General features: G+C 51.7%; 1 protein-coding gene across 1 annotated transcript; it reads right to left on the reverse strand.

The window, feature by feature from the left end:
- Positions 1 to 5,487, reverse strand: BP01DRAFT_12851 (UDP-N-acetylglucosaminyltransferase). The gene is made up of 3 exons (XM_025570459.1): positions 3,534 to 5,487; positions 869 to 3,482; positions 1 to 816 (listed from the first exon to the last, which is right to left on the reverse strand). Exons 1-3 carry the CDS (start codon positions 5,303 to 5,305, stop codon positions 181 to 183), a joined length of 5,022 nt encoding a protein of 1,673 aa, XP_025436013.1. The 5' UTR covers positions 5,306 to 5,487; the 3' UTR covers positions 1 to 180.
- Positions 5,488 to 9,490: the final 4,003 nt, after the last annotated feature.

The following is a 9,490-nucleotide window of genomic DNA, read 5'->3' on the forward strand; positions in this document are numbered from 1 at the left end:
AAGACGAAACCCAGACATGTATCATGTAACCAGAAATAAGAAATCAAAAATCCAAAATCAATATAAATATAGATCAATAGCTCAAAAACAACCAGGAGAAGGACTGAAACAACGCTCAAAGGGGTATATTCAGAGAGAGGAATTGCATGGTTTATTATGTTGCAAATACAGGCGCATGGATCATAACCAAATATCGCCTTCCTCGCCGACTACCCATCGCTGCCAGACGCGGTCATATGCGTCCTCAAGATCCCGCACCCATCGAGCCGTATCAAAAAGTCGGCCTTTCCAGCGTTCCTGGAATAGCATCTTCCGTATTTCGGTGAGTCGGCCCGTAGGCGCTGTCTCTGCAGATGCGGTCCGGCGAGTATTCATGCTGAGACACATGCGGATGGCTTTCGCCTCATAGTCCTCGTCCGAGGTAGCAATCAATTCGTCCCGAGCGGCGCGGCCGGCGTCGGTGTCCGGCAGAGCGCTACTGAGTATACTGCTTGCCATGCGAGAGCACATCTTGTATTTGTAGCGAGGGAAGGTCAGGAGCGGCGTACCGCTCCAGAGAACGTCCGTAGCTGTGGTGTGGGCGTTGCATTCAGGAGTGTCCAGGAACAGATCCAAAACTCTAGCACGGGCAATATGCATGTTCTTGGGGGCAACATCCGTAAAAATGATTCGGGAGGCGGTCTCCTCGCCCGCCCAGGCGATGGCCGTTTCCTTAAGGTTGCGTTCACCAAGGTCAGGAAAGCGGAGAAGCCAAAGGACAGCGTTCGGGATGTGAGCGAGGATACGCAGCCAGGTACGGAAAGTTGTAGGCTCAATCTAATGATCATTAGCGGGCTGAAGAACAATGTATCTGAGAAGAGACACCCACCTTATACAGCTGATTGAAGTTCCCAAGGATGATGGTGTCATCGCTGAGGTTGGGGAACAACTCCTTGCGCATCCGCCATCTTCGGCTCTGCTCCTGTTCCCAAGCAATTTGTGGATCCTGGGCGTCGGGTGCACTCTGCCGGTGATCACAGCAGAAAAATGTGTCACGTGTATAGACCAGCTTTTCCCCGTAAACCCAATGTTCAAGATCCTCGCCATGATTTTCCTCCAGTAGTCGGTCCTCGATGCGCACATTGCGGCGACCCGGCGCTAATGTCTCTGGGGGAATTGAGATTTCATCTGCCAGGATGTAGTCGCACCACTCAGCTCCCAGTGTTCCTGCAAATCCCATAAAGGACATGTGAATGGGGGCAGGTCTGGCAGCAAAAACTTCGTTCCGGGCGCCGCGGGTGTAGCCGTTGAGATTAATCAGAATGTGGATACCATCTTCAACAATTTTCTTCACAAGATGGTCCACAGGCCACCCACTTGCATCGTAGAACACAGGGGCTTCTTTCTCGATCTGCTGTCGATGAATTGACCTATCACTGGCTGTGGTCGCATAGCAGTAAGCCTTGACACGCGACGGATTATGAAGACCGAAAACAGACTGCATCAGATGCGCAAGAGGGTGGTTGTTGAAATCGGACGACACATATCCGACTTTCAGATAAGGGTTCGGGGGTGGGGGCGGTGGGTAAACCGTGGCAGGAAGCCAAGGCGAGCGCAAGGTCGAGCAAGATATGCGAAGTCCGTTCCGCTGCGAGATCTGCCGGATCTGCTTGGCTGAGAGCGGGCAGGTGAAGGTGTGGAAAGGCAGCACGGTGGGCGCATTTGGCGCCGTCAGACCCGACGGCAACTGCGGGCGCCGATATTTCGATAAAGGGTATTCTTTGCGTTGAACGTAGCGATCCTGGTACCATTGCCAAGTGATGGACCGGATGGCGCGCTCCACCAGTCGTACCACCCTTGCTCCCTCCCATCGCTGGCCAGCCCAGGACTGAAGGATAGCCGCCAGGGAACTGGATGCCGGCTGATTGCGCATTCTCAACGCGGGAATCAATTGAGCGCACAATTGCTCAACTGCATGGGGGGTCAGCAAGCCCTGGCCCCAAAACTCCCCTTCTTTCAGTTGGCGGTCGACAATCTCAACCACCCGTTTGATCCAGCCTGCACCGGTGTCAGTGCTATACGCATCCCGGAGCATCCCTTGCTCATCGACATGCCAGCGATCTCGAAAACCAATGCCGTTGCCTACGCCACCACGACCAACCCAGTTGCAGACAGAGTTGAGGGCATTTGCGAGACCACACACTGCTTCGGCGAATTCCGGGTTCACCTTGACGGCCCGCTTGTAGTAGGCGATGGCATCATTCACGCGTCCGGCATCCTTGACCGCGTTGGCCAGATTAGCCAGGGCGATATCAAAGTTACCGTCGCACTGAACCGCCTGTTCGTACATCCGAATTGCCGCTTGAAGCTGGCCTATATCCTTGAGTAGACTTCCGAGGTTTGTGTAGAGGTGGGCATGGCGGGAATCGAGGTGCAGCCCGTAATTGTAGTACGCCAAGGCTAACGATATCCCTGTCCCGGGAACAACACCAGGAATCTCGGGGTGCTGCAGATCACCGTTGGAGCGAGGGAGGCTCTTTTTAGGGACTTTGTGGTGAATTCCTGCCAACAAGATTCCCACATTGTTCGCAGTCGAAGGACTAGGCTGAAGAGACAGGGAAAGGTAATAGAGGGCGAGAATATCCCGGACGCCCGGGGCAGCTTTCGGAACCCCCGAGGTCGAGATGTTGCCCATGCCATCCTGGTAAATCTTGGCGAGTGAGAGTAGTGAGTTGCTTGTCGTGGATATGGCGGCCTTCCTCGCCAGGCCTTCCGCCACGAATTTGATGCCCGGGGGGGTTCCGCAGGGAGCGAATACCAGTTTCGAGGTCTGAAGCGCCTGTTCAGGATACAGAAGAATACTCTCCTGGGGCCCCTGTAGTTCTCCGGCCGAATGCGCACGATTACCACCATGCATAAAGGCCGAAAAGATCTGCTTGATCAGATTTTGAATTCTATGGCGTTTGCGTCCGGCGGCAATTAGGATCGCATCCTCGAATGCTGCCGCTGCTCCCACATTGTCACCCAATGCATAAAGCATGTTTCCTTTGGCGTGGACAAGAGCTAATATACGTCCATTGTCGCAGCCGGGTATATCATATCCACTTGACCCAAACCCTGCGGTGCTGGCATCCGCTGCACCAGGTATTATGGATACAGATCGACCAAAGTCGTCATCATAATCAAATGTAGCTTTTTCGTAAGAGCCCAAATCTGACGCGCTTGAAGCTCGGCTTTCGGCGTCGCTTTCCGTCTCACTCGCATGTTCATCCGCTTTGAAGCATTCTCCACTTGGAGAAGAACGCAGAGAATTCTGCACAAACTCGATGATGTTGACCGCCTCCTTGCCCCGCTGGCTGCTGCACAAAAGCCCAATCAAATGTTCCACAGCTTCAAAGTAGCTGGGACGCAGTTTTACAGCGCGAAGCCAGTGCTGCAGTGCCTCATCGCGGCGATCAAGTGCTAAAAGTGTTGCGGCAAGATTGGAGATCGCCTCCACGTGCCTGGCCCTATGTTAGAGATCTCATTATGCTCTATTCATCAAGGATACTCACGTTGCATCTCGGGCGATTATCCGCGAATACCACCGTGTAGCCTTGTTGTAATCACCTAGACCATAAGCCAGACAACCCCCAAGAAGCATGCCGTCAATCCACTCCCAACCACTCTCCATACAGAGATGAGACAGCATCTCCAGAGAAGATACGGCATTAGCAGTTGTGGACCCTTCATCAAGAAATGCCACGCCAGGACGCGAGGCAGAAGTACTGGTAGAGAATCGCCCTGTGTGACGTATTCGATCAAGCATTTGAACGTCAGACACCGTTTGTGAGAACTGAGCCAGTGTAGGTCGTTCGAGGTGACGACTCGAGTCATGTTGTCCTAGGTGGTTACCAGCATTGGATCTTGAACCATTGTAATCCAATTGAACGGTGGGGAAACTGTTATGACGAGAGGGGGCACTAGACGCGGCGGTTGAGAAATCAAGTCCTGGCTGACGAGGAGGTTTTGGGTATATACTCGGCTTCAGAAGACGTTGACTCTGACCCTCAGTGGAAGAGTTAGATATGCTATTTCGTCGGGCTTGGTGTATAGATGCGAGGAGATCCACGTAAACTCCGTGAGCCCACGTCAACACCTTTTCCTTGAATTCCGCATTCGCTGCGCGGGAGCTGCCGATGGACTCCGTGTTCTGGAATCCCTGGTTACCTGCAGAGTTCGACCATGATGATGCATCGTGCGGTGGTCGAGGTGAAAAACTAGAGCTTGATGTCGGCTGACGGGTGTGAAACGGTAGGACCAATTGGTGTGAAGATGTGTCCAAAACCTTTTGTTCTGAGTGGCGTCGAGGAAAGTTATTCTGCATCGGTAACTCAGCATTGAGCATCCCTGTCGGATTCTGGTTCCAAGCTATACCCGAGTCAGGATGGCTGGCTGCTGGCAATCCCGACCGGTTCAAGGGCGGCTGAATAGCATCGATGAACTGCAGACCAGAAGAATTCCCAGCCTTCGGGAAAGGACTTAGGGAATGAAATCGGGTGTCCCGAAATGCTGCGGGGCGGTAAGGAATGTAAGCCCCGTCAGGCCAGTATGGCCCATACGGACCGGTCCCTGCTGAAGCTGTAGGACCAAGACACGGTTGCAAGGTTGCGGGGAGGACAGTAGGGATATAGGCACCATTGTGCCAGTAGAAACGCTGTTGCGAGGGCTGCATCGGCAATGTCTGATTCAGCACGGAATCAATGCCAGGCACGTAATTTAATGAACGGACCCAGCTTGCCCCATTGATTGCTTGACCTATCTCCCCAGTCAATGCGTTTCCTCGCGTCGCTTCATTCTTGTATACGGGCGGGAAGTTGAGCTGCTTTCCGGACGAAGCACGATCAAAAGCGGGCTGCTGCTGCTGCTGCTGCCACGAGTCCAACGCGAAACCAGCCTGTGAGGGAATTAAATGCCCTGACTCGAGAGGCGAAACTAGAATATGTTTACTCGCTGGGGGTTGAATCGTAGTATCTCCGGGCGTTCCGTCGTACCCCGCCGCCAGGGTCCCGTTTGGTGTCTTTCTCCGCAACGCATGCTCGCCCGCACTTTTCGAACTTGTTGATGGGCCCCCGGCATCTGGAAGACCCAAGCGCTGGATCGGATGAGGATATTGCAATCGTGTCCGAGGCACTGATTGAAAGGAGTTTTTGCTAGCGTCGTTATGTGGGAGGGTGGCGGAGAAAGCGGCATTCAGGTCGTAAGAATCATTCAAGCTATCGGATCCATGACGATAGTGCAGGTGGTGCGGTTGAACGGGCGGAAACGGCGCTACTGAGGGCAACATGTTGGCCACGGATAGCGAGTAGACCGCTCGTCTTCCGCTCAATCGATCGATGGATATTCCTGTGATTTATGCGAGAGAGAGAGAGAGTTGGAATGGAGAGGGTAGAGAGATCGAATGCGGAAGACAGGTAGCAAATATACGGGAATAAGAATAACGTTATGCGGAGCGACGTGAGGAGAAGGGAAGGCGTCGACAAAGAGTAGCTCCGATAGTTGGGAAGCAATCGGTATTGTCGACAGTCGATCTCTCGCTGGAAATTCAACAAGCATGCGCTTTGAAGCGTTTCCTACACCTCATCCTGGACATGAGTCGGCTCACTTGGACACTTCAGTGAAGCCCCCCACCACTTGTCTCTGGGCTCGACATGAACGCTGATGAATGGTATCCTGGTCTGGAGGTCGAACGTAAGGCGATCAGTACCAGGAAGAGGTGGGCGAGAAGGAGCTTATGCAGAGATCGAATCTTGGGCGAAGATACCATTCATGAAGACGCAGGATTCCAGAAGATAGAAAAGACACGCAGGCGAGGCACTCGGAAGTCGCTATTTGCTGCCGGATAGTCTGGGTGGGTGAAGACGCGATGCAAGGGAGGCAAGGGATTGAAAGTCACAACCCTTGTCAGCCTGGTCGAGCGCCCACACTGACGCAGGTGTCCGCACGGCGCGATCAGCCAGCAGCCACTCCTGCACTTGGCAGTAATGTTGTACTCGGATAAAGTGGGGGGGCGTGAGAGGTGATGGTGTAGGGAAGAAGAGGGAAGGAGAGATGCGACAAGAGTCACTGCGCACAAGAAGAGAGAGAGAATGAACGAGTGAACCGGTCGGGAGTCAAGTGAGATGAGTTGTGGTGGTTGTCGTCAGTAGGTAGAAAGTCGGGGCTGTGAGGGTAAAAAGGAATAGTGATCAAGGAAATTAATGAGAATAAGGATAATAACCAAAAAAAAGAAAGAAAGAAAGATTAATCAACCAAAAAAAAAAAAAGAAGAGAAAAAAAAAAGAAAGAGATTAAATACTAATCAAGAATATTAATGGGGGAGGAGGGAGAGTCAATCAATCAATCCAACAATCAATCAATCAATGCGGCAATCGAAATAGAGAACGGAGGAACGAATCACATCGAGAAAAGCCGACAAAATCCGAATCAGGGAAGCGATAGTGTCGTAGAAAGGTTGGACATGGCACCACTAGCTGATGACAATCCCTCATAGACAATGCCAATCGACAGGCACATCTACGGAATACTCCGTAGTTCTTTCTCTTTGATAGGTATCACAAATGATTGATTAGTAGGTGGAAGTGCCTACACGTATTTCGTAGTCGGTAGATATTGACAAGAGGGCTCCGGAATCCAGGCACCGCAAGGCTGTGGAAGCGGAGCTGATCCCAACGGCGGGCGGAGAGGAAGTTAACAAGATTTGAGACAGGAGGAGAAAGTGTAAGAAGAGATTCGCGGGTGGAAATTCAAAATGGAAAAATAAGGTCAGACTATAGCTCCGGAGTCAGCCAGTAGATGGATGATGTTCCTTGTAATAGAAAATTTTCTCCTTCTTTCTCCTTCGACGACTAGGACTATCTTGCTTGACCGGGATCTCATTCGAAGACGACAGAGCATAAAGGAAGCATTTGAATGCTGGAGCAGCAGAAAAGACGCGAGAGGAAAGGGAATAATGATAATAAAATTGCAATATGGAATTTAAAGCTCCAGTGGGCGGACCATTAGGTGGGTCTTGGTTGGACTCAGATAATCCACCTTTCTGTAGCAGACAAAGAGTCAGCCACCATTCATGACGGAGCGGAGCATCTCAAACGCAAGCCATGGAAGGCGGCAACCAAAAGGTTCCAGGTTCCTTTTTTTCATTTTTCTAAGAGAGTGGGGGAAGAAAAACTGCGAATGGACCAGCGGAAGTGGAGCCAATGGCTACTGGGGCTGGAACCTGGTGGGTTCTCTCGAGTCGTTGAGGCGTCCAGGATAAAAATGAGTCGGTGGGTGGCTGAGATAGACAGATGGGACGGGGGGTCAAATGGTGGCAGCCGCTGAGAAATGGAATGTAGATTGAGAGGAGTAAATTGTATATATGTATCTATGAAGATTGAATAGATGAGAAGTTAGGAAGCCAAAGCAGGCACAGCAATTTAATGTACATACGTAGGTAGTATCTTATTAACAGTTTTGTGTACTCCGCACCGTAGTAGTCAAGTAGATCACTAGCTTGGGTTTCCATGGGTGGATGGAGTCGCTCCTTCTTCAGCTCTCATTCATGCTTCATGCTTCCCTCTCCCCCTCTCCTCCCCCTCCACACCCGTCGGTCTCTCCTCTATCCAATATCCATCAAAAGGGATCCGGAGTAGATCATTCTATTGCACAGACAGTTAGTCAGGGCATCATTTTTATCCCCTATCTTTCCCTACTCCCCCTCCTGCTACAACCGTTCCGAGACAGCCTGACTTGTATACCACCCTCCCCCACCATCCCACACGGAGGGAGCAGAGGGCGGACCACAACCAAAGAACACGAACATCTTTCCCCCCCTCCCTCTCTTCTTAGGCTCTGCATCCCCACTTTCCCTCCCTCCGACCCACCTGAGGTTACGATCCAACGGCCAGGATGGTCTGGCGCTAGCCACTTGGGCGCAGGAGCAAATCCAGGCCTGTCCAACGTCAGTGGTCCAGCAATTATCAGCCATGGATGCTGGGAAACCCTCCCGGCCTCCCACCCCTCCCCTCCGTTTTTTATCCCCCGGTCCTAGTTGGCGCCCGCAGTGATCAAGCCTTGGAGGGCCTTTGGGGCCTCTTGGGGGGGGGGGGGGGGGGGCGGCTGCCTAGCAGTTATGTACGAGGGTCTGTTTGGTCCGTTGGTCTCGGAGCGATCTAGCACTTCGAGGCAGTGGATAAGTGGGAGTGGAGTCCATCCTTGTGGCCATCCTTTTGACGGCGGCGGCTGCACGCTGGCTTTGAAGGAGATTTGACAAGTTCCTTTTGCCTGGTAAGTTGAATGGGCGGGGGAAAGCAAATCATAAGATGCATGGATTGTTACAGCTATCTGAACTTGATATCCGATCGATGTGATTGTTGTGACAATGAGAACGGGACAGTTGGATTTATAGGACTTGCAAAAGATGCCGATGAGAGGGCTCTGAAATCCTGCATCCTGTACTTCGTCTGTCATATGCTAGTGAGCTAGGGAGACCTTGGAGAGCTGAATCAAAATAAACAGACGATAACAATACGATCGATGGGTAGCTGCACAAAAGTGAGGGCCGGAAATGCTGAGCCATCGTGGATGTTGCTCGCATCGGTTCTGCAGCCCCAATGCGCGAGGCTCAAAGCACCACGCATGCCACCTGTGATCAGGTGAGGAAAATGCTTGGATAAATTTGAGCCCCGACCGCCTATGCCTCGATGCTGTCCTTTCATAGGCTGTTTTCAACTTTTGACAGTGCCGGCGTGATGTAGGTGATCCCCTCGTTTGCCGAAAACATATATCAAGACACCCCAGCCTCAACCAACGACATATATATCTGGAGCGACACAGGAGCTTATGCTGAGTGTCAGGAGCCCAGCTTTGTTCCAGCACAAATCACTTGAACTGCTAATCTGCTCCACATGAATCAATATGATCGCTTACACAACAAACGTGGTTCACATAAGCCCGTGTCCACCCCCTATCCAGTCACAACGGTCGAAATCAGCCAGTCTCGCTTCGCTTGGCATAACAGGTAAGTAGGTGCGACGTTCTTAAGAAGAGGCCACCTAATCAAATATTCCTCCACGTAGGATACTACTTAATCATAATCGCCATTCTAATATACCTTGTCTATCATTGACTATTACCATCGAATTCTTACTAGATCTTCCCGACTTTGCTCTCTTCCCAGGACTCGTGGTTCTCAAATTCCGTCTTCATCTAATACATACCATGCAAAAGTAGGACCAATGTGTACGGAGTAGTATCTCGACTATGAATAACCTGCCCAGATCAGGCGAGGATGGGGCCGCTCTCTAATCCCAGAACGCTCGAATAACCCCCCCGCCAAACAAAGCCCGGACGTCTGAGTACAATTCACTAAACTAGGACCCTGAGCTCGGTCACCGGCCATAGTCCATGTCACGAGCCGGTCTGGAGGTGTTGCGGATCGGCAAAACTTAAGTTCAACCAAAACTATCAATCACACTTTTTGCGAGACAAA

This window comes from Aspergillus saccharolyticus (assembly GCF_003184585.1).
Source record: "Aspergillus saccharolyticus JOP 1030-1 unplaced genomic scaffold BP01scaffold_1, whole genome shotgun sequence".
Classification (NCBI taxonomy): domain Eukaryota; kingdom Fungi; phylum Ascomycota; class Eurotiomycetes; order Eurotiales; family Aspergillaceae; genus Aspergillus; species Aspergillus saccharolyticus.